This window comes from Esox lucius, chromosome 2 (assembly GCF_011004845.1).
Source record: "Esox lucius isolate fEsoLuc1 chromosome 2, fEsoLuc1.pri, whole genome shotgun sequence".
NCBI lineage: Eukaryota > Metazoa > Chordata > Actinopteri > Esociformes > Esocidae > Esox > Esox lucius.
The window spans coordinates 28281165-28301004 of record NC_047570.1 but is presented as its reverse complement, the minus strand read 5'-3'; the positions used below and the strand labels follow the sequence as shown (position 1 = coordinate 28301004).

Here is a 19840-nt window from a genome sequence, read left to right as displayed (position 1 = left end):
TGCGCAGGCAGGCAGGCAGGGAGGGAGGCAGGCACACCTTAACATCCGTGCCATCTGTCGGCATGAACTCTTCGTAGATGTAGGAGCCAGTCTTCCTCACGTTGCTCTCTGGTGAGTACACACTGCTCCGGCTACCAATCTACAGGGCATACGGTTCACCAAGTTACAACTGGAGAACTGCATACTACAAACTGCATTAGCACTTACAGAATAAATATGAAAAGCAGATGCACAATCGTGCAAGGAAATTAAAGGAGTACAGTCGACATAAGCCTGAACAACCCACTACTGACGTTATCTGCCGGTTACAGCACCTTAGCTCGTTTGATGAAACATTTCTGAAAGTGCTCTCTAACACATTGAGTAACAGGATCATACAACACTGGGAACATGTTAGCTAGGCACAGGAGAAAATGACAAGGGTTTGAGTGAGATGAGAAACTGACGCCCCAGAATACCCACATATACATGCATTCTCTCTTTTAGTGTCATTGTGGAAGAGTAGGCACATCTGAGGCCATGCTGTGTGAAACGAAGCTCTATATTGCCTCTCAGACTAAATTACTGTTGTTTTCCAAACAATCCAAAAACAGTCCATTATATCTAAATACTGCAAATCAAAAGTGTAAATTACAGTTAATATTTTTGGCTTCCGAAGGCAATTCGAAGAAACTAATTATAGTTTTGGTCCTGGATGCATGTGTGCGTTCGCAGTTTTTCACAGTATGACAAAGAAAGGCTTGGTCCATTTAGATCAACCCAGCGTAAAAAGCCACATCATTTTATAACTGTACAGCAAACACAGGGATCAAACATGTTGACAGAAGTTTTAGTGCACATTAACAATCGACATTTAAAACCAATACAGCGCAGAGATGAGCAGAGCCTGAGTTCTAACGTAATTTAATACATCTTACATTTACATTAGAGGTTAAGCAAATGGTCTTACCCAGAGCTATCGGACCTATAAGGGGTAAGTACCTTGCTTAAGGACATATTTACAGTTTATTTTATTTGCCAAGCACTCTAACCACTTGAGTATCTGTTGCTTCACTGTGCACTACATTTGGAAAGTATACAGACTACATCACTTTTTTTTCCATTTTGTTACTTTACAGCCTTAGTCTAACATGGATTAGATATTTAGATATCTAATCTGAATATCGCTACTTGGAGCCCAGCCCTGGGCCAGACCAGAAACATGAGCTCCATAACTGCTAAATGTGGAATGAGAGCTCAGCCCCACCACCACTGACACAAAGCCCGTAGCCCTGCAAGTACATTAGAAATAAAAAAAACAGCACACCTTCATGGTGCAACATTTGGGAATAGTGGTTGCTATTCCAAAAAATTTATGAGGAACCCAGAAATCTATCACTTTCAGACAGTGAATTGCACATTGAAATGGCTACAGATCGGCAATGGATAAATGAGTGGGCCAGAATTATAAGGTCACCCTACTTTTTGTTGTTTCTTCTGTAAGGATCGATAACCTATAGTGAAAGCGTTATCGACATTCACATTAGAGCTGTTCTTTAGCAAAAGAGATAAAGGGTGATTGAGGCCAAAATAGTAAAATGTAGTCAACATTGTGTAGCTAAGGAGCACCTGGTGGACAATCAGTTAGAAGATCTGACCAGTAACAAAAATATGGCGATATCATATCCATGAGCCAACAACGTAAAAAGAAAAATCATTTTCTGTCCCAGAGCAAGGTAGTAAACTCTAAATCACCTCATGGGCTCTTACGGCAGCGCCCAAAAAAGTGTTAGGGTTAAATATGAAGTTCCAACCGAGATTCGATTTTGTGCAAACTATCTTGTGTATCTGTCCTGTATGAGATATCTTTTTCATAGGCCACAAAAGGTGTCTGGACAGTGGACATTGATAAGAGATTGGTCAGTCGATCTTCAAAGCCCAACAACCTCTCTTGGCTTGAAATACGGTGTCTTTTCTCTTGTTTGTGCAACAAATGCTGAAACATAATTACCTGGAAACAACAGAAGAGAAACAAAACCAAAGAATGGATTCTTGTCAAATCTTGTCCATAGTACACTGCTTCACAGAGGGGATAGTCTAAAAGGTTCACCGACCAAATTAACACTGGAAAAATAGACAGACCTTTCTGAAGAGTCGCTGGCTTCCCCCTCCCGCAGAGGTGGGGTAGTATATGTAGACATTGTGGTCTTCAGCACAGACGGGTTTCTCCACAAAGGGTTTCGGGAACACCTCCCCATTGACCTCCACATGGTCTTCCCCCTCCACCAGGTTACACTCTGAGAAACACACCAAAAACCTTGTAATAATTTATGTATGCTGAGGGAAAACTTTTGGCAGTGAAATATTTTTTCAAATTATTAATAATTATTATCGGATGAGTTCAAGCAGCCGTTCAAATTATTGTCCTAATCAGAACCAGGTCTTTTTTATCAGACATAACAGGTTTCTAGTTACCAGTTCCATGTAGGTTTAGTGTACATCATGCGTGAAATAGAAAAACAAAACTTAATAGGAATAAGCGCAAGTGTAAAATAAGAGAACCCCTTCATTTCTTGTGGCACCTCCATTAGGATAGATAACTTGGAATAAACTTCTCCTTTAGCCACTAATCAGTCTCCAAAGTCTGAATGATTTTGACCCAGTCCACCTTAAAGAAACCCAACTGAATGAGGTTTGAGGGATATCTGGCATGTAATGCACGCTTCAAGTCCAGCCACAGCATCTCGATTGGAATAAGGTCAAGACTTTGGTTTAGCCAATCCAAAACACAAATATTTCTCCTGAGCCATTCTTTGGTTCAATTTCTTGAATGCTTTGGGCCTATACTCTTGTTGGAAGACATACAGCTCCGGAAAAAATTTAACAGACCACTGCACCACTTTCTTTCCTTTCCATAAAAGTTGGAAAGGAAGATTCTGATTGAGGAACAGAAGCGTTAAATTTGCAGTGTTCTCTTAATTTTAACCCTTCTGTTCCTCACTCAAAACCTTCCTTTTTTACTTTTTTGGAAAGGTAAGAAAAAGGTGCAGTGTCTCTTCATTTCTGCCGGAGTTGTATTTCCAACCCAGCTTTAGCTCCTTGGCTGATGGCCTGTTCAAGAATCTCCTAGTATACCTTAAAATTCATGGTTCCTTTAATGATATGGGCCCAGCGGAAAAAAGCTGCCTCAGATCTATACATTCCCACCACCACGCTTGACTGCGGCGATAGAGTTCTTTAAGGGTTGGGTTCTCACCAAACATAGTGGCTTTGATTGTAATCAAAAAGGTACATTTTGGACTCATCTGTCACATTTGTCCAGGTGGTCTGTGGCAAAGTTAAAAGGAGTTTCGTTATTTATTTTCTAGCACCCCTCCAATGAATGCCTTTTCGATTCAGTTTAGCGTTCTCCTCATTGTGAACACTCTCACCAGTGGTTGGTTCATTTGGTACACAATTACATACCCACCTGATTCTACATACGTACTTGATCTAACTAATGAAACCTGGGGTTCACTTTTGCACCTGCACTAATTTGGTTTTAAATCTAGTACACATGATTTCCTCTAAACCAACATAAGGAATTGGTATCTACAAACCAGCTCTGATTAAATAAATATTTCTTAGTGAACACAACATTTTTGTTTCAAGAAGCACTGTATACATGAAACTAAAATGACTGTGACACCATCCTGAACGCTATCTGCGCTCTACCTTCACAGAGGAGATTTGACATTAGCTGCTGACTTCACTTCCACACTGTAAATCAAGTCTACAGCCATCACACCCTTCAGCGATGAGGAAGACACAAACCATCCGCTAAACCCAACCTTGCAGGATTGTGTTACCTTGCCAGATATTAAAATGGGAAATGAATGGCTGCCAAATCCCGTCACCCCACTCCAGCCATATCACTGTATCCTCAGGACCGAAGAAACACTAACAACTGCTCCACATTAGTTGCTATTTTTACCACAGGGACTGAAATAAACCAAGTGCGCATCCCTAGCCGGACCGCGGTTCCCTATAGTGCACTACATTTGAACAGGACCCATAGGGATCTGGTCAAAAGTGGTTCCCATTTGGAACACATCCCAACACTGCCTTGGATTTATTGTCATAGGAAATGTGTACACAAAGGCTTGAGACGACTGGTTTTACTCAGGAGGAATAACAAGACAAGTGGTTACAACTTTTCTCTGACCGGTGACCTGAGTTACATTAAACAGGCAAGATTTAAATAAGGTTTTACATGATTCTTTTCTAAATATCAGATACATCTTTAACAGAATATTTATATAAAAAGTTATTTAACACTGTACTCTGCCTAACAGAGCCCAGATGTTGTCAAAACATATTGACTGATTCCCACGATCAGACCGTGATGCCATCTGTACAGACTAATAAAGAGATAATTGGGCATCTACCACCACACTAGCAGATTAGGGGGTGCATTTTGTTCCCACACTTCATCTGAAGCGAGACCTGGGAGCTATGGCAACCTTTATTTTGGTAAAAAGCCTTTGTTTGCAATAACCTAGAAATGTAATTGGTGTTCACTTAACTAATAAAGACTAATATTGAGAATTTACAAGAATTTGAATGCTCAAGGTGCCACGCAGTCAGGTGCAGTTTGACTAACATTGCAGGGGTAGTGCATCATGCAAACCCACAGATCAATAACTTTCAAAGCAGTTACACGCTTATTTTTACACTGCAGGTGAGGATAAAAGATTTGTCAGGAAAGATTAGCTATTTCCGGAGGGCACATGTTACGTTTGAATCAAATTTCTGACCAATACATGAAACTTGAAATTTGTTTGAGGTCCTGCAGATCGATGCACTCATATGTTAAACATCTGAATCAGGGACCAATACAAATCACTGAATCATTCAACATTGTCTTATGATGAGATACCCAGACCTATGCACTAGCCTTAGCTAAGCAATGTAAAAACACTTAGTAATTTGACTGGGGTTTCACAGTGACCGCAAAAGGGTTAGATGGGTTAAGATTGACAATTTATGTGTCTGCCAACACATGATCTTTGGGGACCTCTCACTTACCCTCTGGTTTATCTGGGTCACGGTTGAGCACAGCGTAGCGTGGTAGATCAATGCCTTCCTGCTGCAAGATACGATACACCTCCCTCCTAAAATCAGACAAAACACCAGATTCAGCTTCTAAGTAAGAGATAGTTAGTCTTCTGTATACAGTAAAAGTGTCTCTTGATGCACCTGTCCTGTATGTAGTACTGTGTGTTTAGGTCATTGATGAGGAGTGGGTTTCGGAGTTTGGCGTAGCTCACTGCTTTGTCCAGCGGGAATCCTACAAATAAAAATGAAACGCAGTGGTTAGCAAATCCTATATGTAGATTACGCAGCGTGTGCAGACTTTGCAAGTGGCAAGAACAGGAGAAATAAACGAAGTAGGACAAGTGAAAGTAATTTCAATTAACGCAGTCTAGTCGGCAAGTTTCGTTTAACAGTTTCACTTCAACATTTCATGAAATGGCAGCACATGCAGTTACATAACGGTCAAACTAGATTGCTGTCGGGTCAGATCGAATTACTCATACTAGGTTGAATAGGAGTAACGCTAACGCATTGTGGTACGATAAAGGTGTGTATATGTGTGGGTTCCACCTTTGGAGTGGAAGGAGATGAGGCAGTCACACAGGGGCCATTTGTCCACGGGCTCGTTGAGAATGACATCTTCGGGGAAGATGACCACGGTTATGTACTCAAACCTGCACAGCCGCTCCAGGATCTGGGTCATGGGCTTAGACTTGGACTTCTTAGTCATGGAACAGATCCCCACTACGATCTGTCGCTCCGGGGGCTGAGAGGGAGGGAGACAGGATAATAAGACTCACAACTAATCAACCTTGTGTGGTGGAATTAGCCTCAACACAGCAGTGAGTTCCACTGTGATGGTTCCCTGTCATGCTGTGGTCGTCTAATGCAGTTTCACGTGGTGTCAGGGGACTCGTGTCTCCTCTACTCTCGGGGCGATCTAGGGTTGTCTGGCGGCCTCACCGAGTCGGTGTCCTCGTCGTCCTCGTACAGCTCCATGTCCGTCCTCATGCTGCAGTCGTCCATGTCCTCCGGGCCCTCGCTCTCATCGTCCCCGCAGCCCACGAAGAATCTGGGAGCGCCACGCTGGCTCTCGCCCGGGCTAACAGGCTCTGACATCACAGTCCCCGGCGGCAGCCCTCAGCGTACCGCCGCGCCATCACACACCAACACACGGCCCGGGGCGGGCCGCCGATGGGGGTGGGGGACACACACACTAGGAGATGGGTGACGGTGCCTCCCGAGACTCAAACCGGGCTGAGCTGAACCAAGACGGACTGTGGGGTACGCTGGGTGCTAGGGAGTAGGGTGAGAAATGGAAGAGAGGGGGTAGAAGGGCAGGTCCTGGGGGCAAGTGTTGAGGGTCGCCCCAGATTGTTGAACGCGGTGTGGGACAGGCGGGGCTACGGGCTTGGTGTCAGCGGTGGTGGGGCTGAGCTCTCATTCCACATTTAGCAGTTATGGAGCTCATGTTTCTGGTCTGGCCCAGGGCTGGGTTCCAAGTAGCCTCAGGGGGATTGAAGGGGTGGATCCCAATATAACGGGACGACAGCCCATTCATCTATGCTCGTCCTAGAAGTAAAACAAACATATAATGGAGGACATTCAAAAGCTAACGGGATTCACATTTCTCTGTAAAACTAGACACCGCATCGGAGTGCCGCCAGCCTCATCGGTTAGAGCCCGCAGCGGGGGGGGGGGGATAATATTGCCTATATGTTACAGTCTGCCTTCACATAAAAACACAATGTTTTTAGTTGTGTGTCGAAGGAAAAATCTACATCAGTGTGAACAGTGGTCACTGGTTGGGGACCTATTTCAAAGCAGCACTGGTCTACATCTTTGATGCTAAGCTTTCAGTTAGCGTTAAAAACGAACCTAACAACGTGCTACAGTCATACCACACTTTGCATGACAAACCAGTCTAACGACAGATACCATTTATACTGCAGCTCTTGTACAGAGAATATCAAGCCAGTAGACTCACAAGAGTAAAGCTGTTATGGCCAACTGTCCTAATATTGTGTACCTCAGTATTCAAAAGCAGTTCACTGATCTGTTGAGTGTGATGAGAAAAAAAAAGTATAATTATTTTAATGATGCATTAGCTGCACAGCAAAATGTTGCTAATACAGTGCCCTCTGTAATTATTGGGACAGTGGACAACAGGGTATTTTGTATTATTTCACTGAACTAAGCTATAGCCTAATAAATACATGCTGGGAAGTTTATTATTGTACTGCTTGGCTAGAAAAAAGAAAAGCCTACTGACCTGCCATGTGTTTGCTGCTTATGTTGTCATCTACTTGAACTTGCTCAGTTTGTAATTTTGATACGAACTACCTAAAATTGCAGAAGAAATGATACAAACGTGTTAAAAAATACAAATGTTTGTTGCTCGCTCTGTTGCCTGCCAATGTCCATGCACGCACCTGCCCCAAGCTCCCATTGAATGCAAGCATTCTGCTGAGAGTGTGTGAAAGTACTGTACCAAAGTCCACATAGCTAAAAATACTGGCCATTATTCTAATGGTAAGCTAGATAGCCTCACACTGATAATTAACCTACTCACTGCAGGGCTGTCATGAAAAAAATAAAGGATAATTTAGGCTAGGCCAAGTAAAGAATACTGTACATCAGCAGGGTAAGAAAAGGCTATAACGTAACCACTAATGATATATGTTTAATTCTAGGCTAGCCTACATTCCAATAAAGTTCACAAGTATATGTTAGGTTATAACCACATGTAACATGAATTTAGTTGCATATTGGGGTTACCAAGCCTCCAAATCTTCAGTTGAAAGCCAACTCCGTGCGGGAAGTCTAAGTCCAAATGTATGAATTAAAGTGTCTGGAGGTTGCTACTGTAAACCGCATTGGCACTTGGAGTGGACCAGAATGCTATAATCAGAATGAATCACAATGAAAACCTGTGGCTAGAAGAGAGCATAAGCAAAGACCAAATAACCTTAATTGATTAAAGTAGTTTACTTCCAAATCCAAAGTAAGGCAATTCCAATGATAGCGAGGAAATGTCAAAGCACATGAATTGCAACAATACAGAGGTGACAAAAGTCACAAGACACTGGTGGTGGTTAGTGGCTAAATATAGCCAGCTTGCGATGCTCTGCTCCATGGGTTATTTCAATGGCATTTACAGTAGTGCATTGTAGTTCTCAGGAAACATGTTAACATTTTCCAAAAATGTTACTAGTTTGGGACGTATAAGGTACCACATTGTGACGACAACTAACTTGCTACATCTTTGTCCACAATGTGCTGTTACTTTGGTGAGTAAATAAAATATATACAGTACAGGCCAAAAGTTTGGACACCCCTCATTCAACGCGTTTTCTTTATTTTCATGACCATTTACATTGTAGTTTCTCAATGAAGGCATCAAAACTATGAATAAACACATATGGAATTATGTACTTAACAAAAAAGTTGGAAATAACCAAAAACATCTTATAAGTAGCCACCCTTTGCTTTTTTGATAGCGCTGCAAACCCTTGGTGTTCTCTCAATGAGCTTCATGAGGTAGTCACCCGAAATGGTTTTCACTTCACATGTGTGCCTTGTCAGGGTTAATACATTTTTTCCCTTATTAATGGGGTTAGAACCATCAGTTGTGTTGTGCGAAAGTCAGGTTGATACACAGCCGACAGCCCTATTGGACAACTGTTAGAATTCATATTATGGCAAGAACCAATCAGCTAAGTAAAGAGAAATGAGTGACCATCATTACTTTAACAAATGAAGGTCAGTCAGTTCGGTATAAAATTTGAATGTGTCCCCAAGTGCAGTTGCAAAAACCATCAAGCGCTACAACGAAACTGGCTCACATGAGGACCACCCCAAGAAAGGAAGACCAAGAGTCACCTCTGCTGCTGAGGATAACTTAGCAGTTCAGATTAGAGACCAGCCGAATGCCACACAGAGTTCTAGCAGCAGACATCTCTAGAACAACTGGTCAAGTAGCTGCTAGGAAAACACTGCTAAGGAGAGGCAACAAGCAGAATAGATTTGTTTGGGCCAAGAAACACAAGGAATGGACATAAGACCAGTGGAAATCTGTGCTTTGGTCTGATGAGTCCAAATTTGAGATCTTTGGTTCCAACCGCCGTGTCTTGAATGGATGGATTCTACATGCCTGGTTCCCACCGTGAAGCATGGAGGAGGAGGTGTGATGGTGTGGGGGTGCTTTGCCAGTGTCACTGTTGGGGATTTATTCAAAATTGAAGGCATACTGAACCAGCTTGGCTACCACAGCATCATGCAGCGACATGCCATCCCATCCGGTTTGTGTTTAGTTGGACCATCATTTATTTTTCAACAGGACAATGACCCCAAACACACCTCCAGGCTCAAACACACCTCAAAGAAGGAGAGTGATGGAGTGCGGTGCCAGATGACCTGGCCTCCACAGTCACCGGACCTGAACCCAATCGAGATGGTTTGGGGTGAGCTGGACCGCAGAGTGAAGGCATAAGGGCCAACAAGTGCTAAGCATCTCTGGGAACTCCTTCAAGACAGTTGGAAAACCATTTCAGGTGACTACCTCTTGAAGCTCATCAAGAGAATGCCAAGAGTGTGCAAAGCAGTGATCAGAACAAAGGGTGGCTACTTTGAAGAAACTAGAATATAAGACGTTTTCAGTTATTTCACACTTTTTTGTTAAGTACATAATTCCACATGTGTACATTCATAGTTTTGATGCCTTCAGTGAGAATCTACAATGTAAATAGTCATGAAAATAATGTAAACGCATTGAATGAGAAGGTGTGTCCAAACTTTTGGCCTGTACGGTATATATATCAATATCAACCCTTTGACAAATACCCCAAATGATTAATGTTAGAAACAAAGTCAATAAATAGAACCTTAATAAAATAAGCAAGTATTTGAAAAATGATATAGTTGATTCATTAACACAAATCCAGCTTACTGCAAAACAGCCCGGTAAGCCCTACAAAATGAGTGGGAACATACTCACCTAAAGGATTATTAGGAACACCTGCTCAATTCCTCATTAATGCAATTATCTAATCAACCAATCACATGTAATTTCCTTCAATGCATTTAGGGGTGTGGTCCTGGTCAAGACAATCTCCTGAACTCCAAACTGAATGTCAGAATAGGAAAGAAAGGTGATTTAAGCAATTTGGAGCATGGCATGGTTGTTGGTGCCAGACAGACCAGTATTTCACAATCTGCTCAGTTACAGGGATTTTCGCGCACAACCATTTCTAGGGTTTACAAAGAATGGTGTGAAAAGGGAAAAACATCCAGTATGCGGCAGTCCTGTGGGCGAAAATGCCTTGTTGATGCTAGAGGTCAGAGGAGAATGGACCGACTGATTCAAGCTGATAGAAGAGCAACTTTGACTGAAATAACCACGCGTTACAACCGAGGTATGCAGCAAAGCATTTGTGAAGCCACAACACGCACAACCTTGAGGCGGATGGGCTACAACAGCAGAAGACCCCACCGGGTACCACTCATCTCCACTACAAATAGGAAAAAGAGGCTACAATTTTCATAAGCTCACCAAAATTGGACAGTTGAAGACTGGAAGAATGTTGCCAGGTCTGATGTGTCTCGATTTCTGTTGAGACATTCAGATGGTAGAGTCAGAATTTGGCATAAACAGAATGAGAACATGGATCCATAATGCCTTGTTACCACTGTGCAGGCTGGTGGTGGTGGTGTAATGGTGTGGGGGATGTTTTCTTGGCACACTAGGCCCCTTAGTGCCAATTGGGCATCGTTTAAATGCCACGGCCTACCTGAGCATTGTTTCTGACCATGTCCATCCCTTTATGACCACCATGTACCCATCCTCTGATGGCTACTTCCAGCAAGATAATGCACCATGTCCCAAAGCTCGAATAATTTCAAATTGGTTTCTTGAACATGATAATGATTTCACTGTACTGAAATGGCCCCCACAGTCACCAGATCTCAACCCAATAGAGCATCTTTGAGATGTGGTGGAACGGGAGCTTCGTGCCCTGGATGTGCATCCCACAAATCTCCATCAACTGCAAGATGCTATCCTATCAATATGGGCCAACATTTCTAAAGAATGCTTTCAGCACCTTGTTGAATCAATGCCAGGTAGAATTAAGGCAGTTCTGAAGGCAAAAGGGGGTCAAACACAGTATTAGTATGGTGTTCCTAATAATCCTTTAGGTGAGTGTACATTGTAAGCATTTCCATCTTTAAACGATCTCGTCTTGATAGTTCACAGTAAACAATGGGGGACAAGTCAACAAACAGTGCTTAATTAAATCCAGGGTAAATTTAAGTGAAATCCCTTTTGTGTCTTGGCACGGTTTATTTAAAGTAAACTCTTTCCATGCTTAAGTTAAGGGGATTACACAGGGCTTTGGACCTGGGGCTTAAACTCTTCTATTACACCTGTTCCCTCCGTTCAGTAGGGGATGACAACTACTAGTTTCTTTGGGCCATTAGTCTACACTGGTTGGCAGGAACAGTGAACGTCAGACTAAACCAGACACAGACAATGAAGGTTGCATGCAGCTGAGCAGTGATTCCAATAAATTGACAGGGAGGTGCTGTTTAGTACAGATGTACCCACAGTACCACTTTTTACAGATGAACATTAGGCATAACTTTGCTGCAACCCATTGCATATAAGCCTGGTACATCAACTATTCTAAATTGCCTTAGGTCAGAGTAGCCATAGAATAAGAGCGACCTACTGAGTAAATTACTGTATGTCATAATTTCAGTGTGTAAGTGCTATTGGCAGAATCTTGACAATGAATTTCAGTGTGTTACCAGGCAAAAACAACACTTTGCCCTAACTGTAGAGCTCTACAGTACATAATTGTACATCTACCAAAGGAGTTCAGTGGTTAAAGTACAATTATTTCTGATGTTTGATAATGTACAATTAACACTTCATGTTCATAAATGGTAACATTACGCTTCAAAGCATGAGCCCGGCACTTCAGAACAACAGGATCCTCTCAGAGGGGGACCCTGGCGTTATCAGCCATGCTAAAGAGGTCTTAGAAAGGACAGGCTTTACTCTGAAGGAAGACGAGCCCTGTCTCGTCTAGGTTCAGCTTCAGGTGTTTCCTGGCATCCCAAAATGTGTCGTCATCAGGGTTTAAGAACAGGTAACGGGAAAAAAAACCATGTAAGGATTTTGATTAGGGGTGTGTGGAGGGCTTGGGCAAAGTTGCATCAGCAGACGCAGCATTGAGAGAAATAACTATTGGAGGTGGTATAGAAGAGTATGAGAGGAGACAACCATTACTTTTGGTCACAATTCTATATTTTTAAATGAAATGCCTTCTGTGTTGCGGACCACCTTACTGCTCTCTGTAATGCCATTTTTTTTTAAGGTTAACTGCTTCAATTAGGGATAACCGTCTTGCTCAGCAACGGAACAGAAGTTGTCCACCTTTTCAGCTTGGGGATTAGAACCAGTGACCTTTTGGTTACTGGCCCAATGCTCTTGACCAATAGGTCAGTCTTGCTTCATTTTAACTGATTCACTGTCATTTTAACTGATTCAAATTATATTAAGACACTAGCAAGCTACCTAGCCAGCCAGCCAACAAAACATTGCATTTGGTATTGTAGGCAAGAGTTCTTCAAAATGATTGTGCAAGGGACTGGCAAAGTTCGGCCACCTCCTTCCTCTGTGGATCTATTGTGTAAACATTTTCCTAACATTGTATTTTTAATAAAAACACATTCACTTCTTTAAGTCGTTTCCAACAACCCCAATGTATTTGGGTAGTATTTGTCCTCTAGGTTATTCCCATAATGTTAATAAACAAACCTAAACACAACAAAAGGTAGCTAAAGCATTTTAAAATCCGATTTTCGTAACAGATGTATCAGAACCGTATTAGAAAGTTCATAAAAATGGCAGTGAAGATTGTGTAATAACTGAAAGTAGAAATGAAGACATGCATTGGTTTCAATTACAATATTGCCACAGTCCTTTCCAGCTGTCCAACACAGTGTCATAAACGGAAAGACATCTTGTACATTCCAGAGACTAATATCTTTAATTGAATTCATACTAGCTAATAGCTCAAACCATTCAAAAGCTAGTCAAATGTGTAAGAGTGAAATAAAAAGTATTCTTTAAATTCCTCCCCTAAATATTGCCTAGCTTGCGACTACTTCAGATAACAGCGGTTCTATGAAGGAAGTGCCAATCAAATCAATGGAATATGCCACAGCCCAGCAGGCATTCTTCCATGAACTAGAACAGGTCCGTGAACCTGGGTTTTAGAACCACTTTAGGCTATTAGCGGTTTAGGGTCATGACAACTGTCCCTTAACATGATCAAATGTCAGAAATACATCTCCATTTGGAGACACACAACACATTATTTTGATTGGCTAACACCAAAATATACTTTACTCTGTAAGGTCACTACCATAGAATGATACATCACCCTTAAAAGCCTAATTTGAATAGTTGTTCTTCCAGGCTCATATGCCTTATGCACAATACCCTGGAGACAAAGTTAATAAATAGTAACAGGTTTTGTGAAAATTATAGCCAGTCCTAATTAAATGAGGATCAAATGCTCCCGTTGTCAGGGTAGGTGTGATAATTGCGTTCTGTGTGGTGCATTTGTATTCATATAGGTTTAATGAAAATGATTCTTCTGATTGAGGCAAGTTTGGAGCATTGATCAAGGCTGGTTAACGCAATAACTTAGTAAATACTCACAGAAAGGGTGAAAGTTGAACTTCTGTAAAGATATTTTGAATTGACGCATGTGATTGGAGCAGTGTTCAACGCTGGGAATGCAAGGTAGTATTGATAATAAAAAGGATAAGAATAACTGGTCAGTAAATGCTATAAAAGGCTGAGTAAGCTATTTTAGAGGATTAACAGTTTCCCCCTGTTTATACTGTACAGGAATGTGTAGCTAGTGTTTGAAAAGAATAGGGCCGACTTTGTCAAATAAATGTGTTTTATTTACACTTTTGTTAAAGTGGATATATCGCCCGTAACGGCAACGGAAATTGGCGGTCAATGACATTTTTGGTACCAATGTATTTTTTTTATTGAATGTATTTATTCCATAGCTGTTGTACTATGCAACGGATTGTTCCTGAGTGTTTTTTAAACTAAGTAGGGAGTAACCAGGCAACCCACACTAATATTTTGTTCGCTAACTATAATAGGCGCTTTGAAATAAACAGTATCAACGCTGAAATAATTTGCTATCATAGTTAGATCGCTGAATAAATGTAGAAATCTGTTACCAAAACCGGCTATACCGACAATAAAATATAGCTAACTACTGCTCAATTAAACAACCATCTGGGTAGCTAGCTAGTTAGCTTGCCAGCAACAAGACCTAGCTAACGTTAGCTAGCTATGTAAACAAGTCTGTCATTCGTGACATTTTTCTATGTAACCAGTAGGTTAGCAAGTGGTTCATATGCCCGAAATAAAGCTAGCTAATTGTCTACGAAAATTAAGCAACTAGTTACTTACAGAGTGGCTTGATAGTTTTTAAGAACCTTCGCTTCTTTACTGCTTGACAGCTTTTTTTTCTCCACTGACAGACTAATGACAGCTTGACTATTGCCAGAGCTACTTTTAGGGAGATTGGAAACCTTACGAGAATCTCCATTGGTTACGCAGTGCATTCTGGATAATGTTGTGACAAGTGCGAGGACAACAACCGTATAATAAATTAAATGGACTAGAAAAACTACATTATGATGTTTTACCGAGATCTGAGGTAGTTAAGAGCGTGGTTTGCAATATAGTTAAAATCGTGGAATCACCTTTCTTGATAAATATTTCGAAGACTCTCGACTAAATTAGCAACAACGTGACGTACCATGGCAACCGTATCACGATTGGTCGGAAATCTGATGGAAAGAGCGTTGTTGTTTTTTGGACTTATGTCTCTTTTCTTTAACATCTCTGTGATTAATTTTGTATCTTTTCATTCTGTAACAAAAATCATAGATTCCAGCAAATATACATCGCTTTATCAAACATTTCCATATTAAGTACATATATGCAGTTAATGTTTCAATATCTTTTTTCTAGAATATTAATCTGAGTAACTGACCTATTCCCCATAAAAACTACCTCGGTCCGTCTACCAGTTTGCACTGACTTGTAATCACCTTACACACTCGCAGTACTATCCTTCCTATAAACCACCCTGAATTAGCTAATGCTACATTGGTCTCGTTCGGTGAGGGAAGACGAAGCAGGATTCTACAGTGCCCCTTTAAGAAAAGTTAATTACCATAGATATTTAATACGAAGATCATTTAATACGAATCGATTTTTTTCTTTGTAAATAATAATTAAAATAAGCTCCACGTAGAATTCAGCCACTAAGATGTCACCTTTGTGTGTTGACAAGAAACACTTCAAAATAAAAGGCTGCATTTTTAGATTCGATTTTGTTGTTGTTGATTAGATTCAACTTTATTGCCATTGAACAGTACGAGTACAGTACGAGTACTGTACAACGAAATGCAATAAGCATCTAACCAGAAGTGCAAATAGAAGAGGGCAGAAATGTACAAGTATTAAGTGAAGTGTATGTTACAAGTGGGATGTGTAGATGTGCAGTGAAGGCAAATACAGTGCAAAATGGCAATTCTAAATGTGCAATGAAGACATATCGGGGCAGAACATTTTAAAATGTACAAGTGTTAAGTATATGTATGTGAAAGTGGGAATGAATAGTTTATGAGGCAAATGCAAGTACAAATGGCAATTCTAACTGTGCAGTCGAGCAAGTTGGGGTTGTAAGGTAGTCTGTACAACTGAAATGCAGTGATAGTAGCAATGAGGTTCCCAAGGTAGACATGTGCATGTAACATCTGAAAAAAAGAAAAGCAAGTACAATGGCAATTGTAAATGCGTAGTGCAGGCAAATTGAAGGTGCAAGGTGGCATGTGCAACTGAAACGTTGGGATAGCAGCAATGAGTTTCCCGAGGTAGAAAAGCAGTTCAAGGGAGTAGTGCAACAAGGTCCCTGAGAGGCAGTACTAAGTGGTGGGCAGGTGGGTGTGGTTAGTGATAGACCACAGAGTTCAGCAGGGTTACAGTAGATGGGAGAACCTGTTCCTGAGCCTGCTGCTGTGAGAACGTAGAGACCTGTACCGCAAACAGTTTGTGGCATGGGTGTGAAGGGTCTCTGATGATGCCACACGCCCTGCGCAGAAACTGCTTGCTCAAGGTCTACAATGGCTGGGAGCTGGGTACCCATGATGTGCTGGGTGGTTTTCAAGACCCATTATATGGCCTTCTTGATGGCCACAAGCATCCGCCAAACCACACTGTGGCACAGTTCGTCAAAATGCTCTTGATTGTGCAGCAGTAGAAGATCTGAGAAGACAAGCGGGCCTTCTTCAGCCTCCTCAAAAAGTACATTTCATAACATTGCAATGTGGATAACTCCTAGTAAAAACAAATATATTTTACTGAGTCTTGCCCTTGCATCTAGGCTTGAATTGGATGTAACTCCTAATTTGTCTTCTAAACTAATTATTTGCTTTCAAGGTGGGACTTTTCAGATTAAAGATGAATGATTATGTTACTGGAGTGTACCTTATCAGTTTTTGAACAATCAATTAAGTTACAAGTTTACATTAAAGAGGTTTTCTAGAGTATTGTTTAAAAAATCTGGGTGGTGCCTCTTAATTAATTTGTGTTAAGATACAGGTTATGTAATTCAGGAATTAATAATTAATAAAAGTCACACTAAAAAGAAAGCAATTACAACAATACCATCTTCTCCCACTTTTTTAGCAGCACCAATGTGTTTGGCTCCTCTGCCAATCTTTTCCTTACTATTTGGCTTCCAGCCTCTTTCTTAGTACTTCAATAAAATAGAGATCACCTGATATGCCCGCTGTAGTGTTTCTAATGACTTCTTACTATTGGAACGGAAGCTGGTGGGAGATTTTTTATGTTATATGGAGCAGCTACATATTACCTCACAGGAAGCAGTTTGCTGTGCTGCAAAAAGACCCCCCCAAGTTGCTTGAAACTGACCCTTTTTGCTCTCTGGGGACTTAAGAATCTGTCTCAACAAAGCATCTGTGATTGTATTCCAATGACACATGGCTCGCTGACAGTACATGAAAATCAAAAAGCCTAGCGCAATCCAAAGATGACTCTACACACTGTGAACTTTTTCCACATCAGGTACTCCTGGAACAGTGACTTTATGAAATCAGCATACACCAACAGAGGGCTGGAGATCAATCTCTGCTAATAACACTTGAAAACACACTCCCAGTCATTGTCCCAGTGCCTTTTACTGTTTGTTGGGCCAGGTTAACACAATCATCCAACTTAAGTTTGCAAAACCCAAAAAGTAATTTAACTCTGACAGGCTCTGAGGCAGTTTCCACCTTTCCAACACACACATTTTCCCTGGGCCAGTGGACATTTGTTTGGATGAAATGACATGGCCCAGATAAAATTCTTCTGACTTGACTAACAAGCACTATTTAACTTAACTCTATTATTGAAGTGCTCCGAACAGGACAGACAGCAAGGTTGATGCTGGAGATATGAGATATTGTTTGAATGTGGAAGAGAACATCTCATCCAGGTATGGCAAAAGGTACTGAAACCTCTGGTCCCCTAGAATACGTTCCATCCACATTTGGAAAGTCCCAAGTGCATTGCAAAGGCCAAAAGCCATCCTTGAAAACTCATACAAGCTGTAAGGGTCACAGACGGCTGTTTTTGTATGATCATGTTCCACCCCTTTTACTTGATTATAAGTCCAGCTTAGAAAAACTACATGACCTCACTCAATGAATATAGGGACTCCTCAATACATGGAAGGGGGAAAGCTTCTTTTCTAATTTTAACATTAAACACCCTGTAGCTGACACACATCCCCATGACTCACTCCTTTTAACAATCGTCAATGAGGAAGAATAATGAAAATATTCTCTTCACCCTCACCCCACATACTGTTTCCACCTTTTCATTCCTTCTTAGGCATTTTGTGGGGAAGGGTGAAAGCAAAATGACAATGTAAAACGTGTGAATATGACTGAAATTACTAACTCATTCCACTCCTTTACTGTAGTAGTATATACTGTGCTTCTCAAATAAAAGTACATTTATAGAATTTCACTTAGCCTGGGCCCTTCTGCCAGAATCACTAGTAATATTGTGCATCGGTTTGCATGCTAAATTTACTTTTAGCTGATACACACCTGCCATCTAGTGGGCACAAAGGCAATGGCAGTGACCAGCTGGAGAAAATATTGTTCCTCATTTGAAGTACAGCAAATATCAAGAAGGCACTCCTGTGGTTGAACCACTTGAGGCAGATGAAAAAATAACTATTTAAAAATCATACAATGTGATTTTTTTTTTGTAATGTCCTCATTTACTTACCTCTTACCTCTTTCCCATTATGTCTGAAAAATGACAGACTTCTACATGCTTTGTAAGTAGGAAAACCTGCAAAATCGGCAGTGTATCAAATACTTGTTCTCCCTACTGTATATATATGTGTGTGTGTGTATATATATATATATATATATATATATATATATATATATATATACTGATACAGCAAATTCATATGATACAGTATACTCACCCCCCATTGTATATATACAGTCATTTTCCACTTTGCATATGTTTTGTGTAGTATATCCCTATGTTGTCTACCACTAATAGCACAGGATGATATAACTACTAAGATTCAGAGTGTAAACTTGCTTAGCAATTAAAGGTGATTTTGATGTTGCTAGACAGGGAGAGACTAAATATGTTGAAATATTGCATGTAGTATAGAATTGAAAGTGTAGTTTACTTCAATAAGAAAAATACAGCAGTCTATGGAAAATGTAGTTTGTTTCTCTGTCAAGAATTGCTATCCATCTCATTTTAATTTATTCTTTTTATTTTATCTTTTTATTATCTTTACCACGTTTTCTACCATTGCAATTTTGTAATGTCCAATTTGTGATTATGGCTATATATTGTAAATTATTCAATTATGCTTTTGAAATCATAATTGGCAGCGTCCATAAAAATGTAAAAGTTGGTGACTTTCGGTGGCTGAACGGGTGCCCTGTGCAGAGCAGCCTTCATCAATGTTGCTGAATGCCATCTACTAAACAACGTAAGCAATTAACAACAAACAAATATCATTTGTTTTAAACAAGAATTAAGAGAACTGTAAGGCCAGACAGCTAGCATGGTTTAGTACACTTGAATCCAGGTCTGACAGATTTTTTAAATTTGTCATAGTAGAGACTTGATGGACATACATTATTTAACCTAACCTGCTCTAACTTTTACCAGGTAACAAAACAAATGCAGAACTTGGTCAAACTTCACATGCGGCCCCTCACACTCAGGACACAGAGCCACTGTTACCTGTGTTGGCTGCTGTAAGGCCCAGTGACTGGAATGACGTCCAGGGTTGGACACTGTCTGAGCCTCTCTTGTGGATCCAGACTTTTCTGCATGTTTACACTATGCCAGTCTCCCCATGGCAAACAGGCCTGCTAGCTGCCCAAACCAAGTGTTACTAGTATGGGCTATGTGGGGTCATAGTGGACCTCTATGCTGCTTATGAAAAGGGCATTTTATAAACAGCAAGGTCAACAACTTGCACTAACAAGGTCCCTCTTTGACCAAGTCTAAGATCCAAAGAGAAAAAGAGAGCACACCCTCTTGCTCAAACACCAGAAGAAAAAGCAATGAAAATATTCTTTTTTTCAAACTCTTAAAAAATGCCAAAATGGGGGGTTTGAA

General features: G+C 40.9%; 1 protein-coding gene across 13 annotated transcripts in view; it reads right to left on the bottom strand.

Moving 5' to 3' along the window:
- The window catches only part of ppip5k1a (diphosphoinositol pentakisphosphate kinase 1a), a 53819-nt gene extending 39143 nt beyond the window's left edge, over window positions 1-14676 (bottom strand). For 9 of the 13 annotated variants that reach the window (XM_010877832.5, XM_010877841.5, XM_020054492.3 and 6 more), the window contains exons 1-7: window positions 14564-14668; window positions 6019-6627; window positions 5626-5821; window positions 5218-5308; window positions 5047-5132; window positions 2122-2276; window positions 38-139 (exon numbers count right to left, since the gene is read on the bottom strand). In XM_010877832.5, the coding sequence (XP_010876134.1) occupies window positions 38-139; window positions 2122-2276; window positions 5047-5132; window positions 5218-5308; window positions 5626-5821; window positions 6019-6174 (786 nt within the window). In that variant the 5' untranslated portion in view covers window positions 6175-6627; window positions 14564-14668. Of the gene's footprint in view, window positions 1-37; window positions 140-2121; window positions 2277-5046; window positions 5133-5217; window positions 5309-5625; window positions 5822-6018; window positions 6628-7084; window positions 7112-7327; window positions 7399-10606; window positions 10636-14563 lie in introns of those variants that run through there. The other 4 variants (XM_034296050.1, XM_020054476.3, XM_020054481.3 and 1 more) reach the window with 4 other exon arrangements.
- Window positions 14677-19840: the final 5164 nt, after the last annotated feature.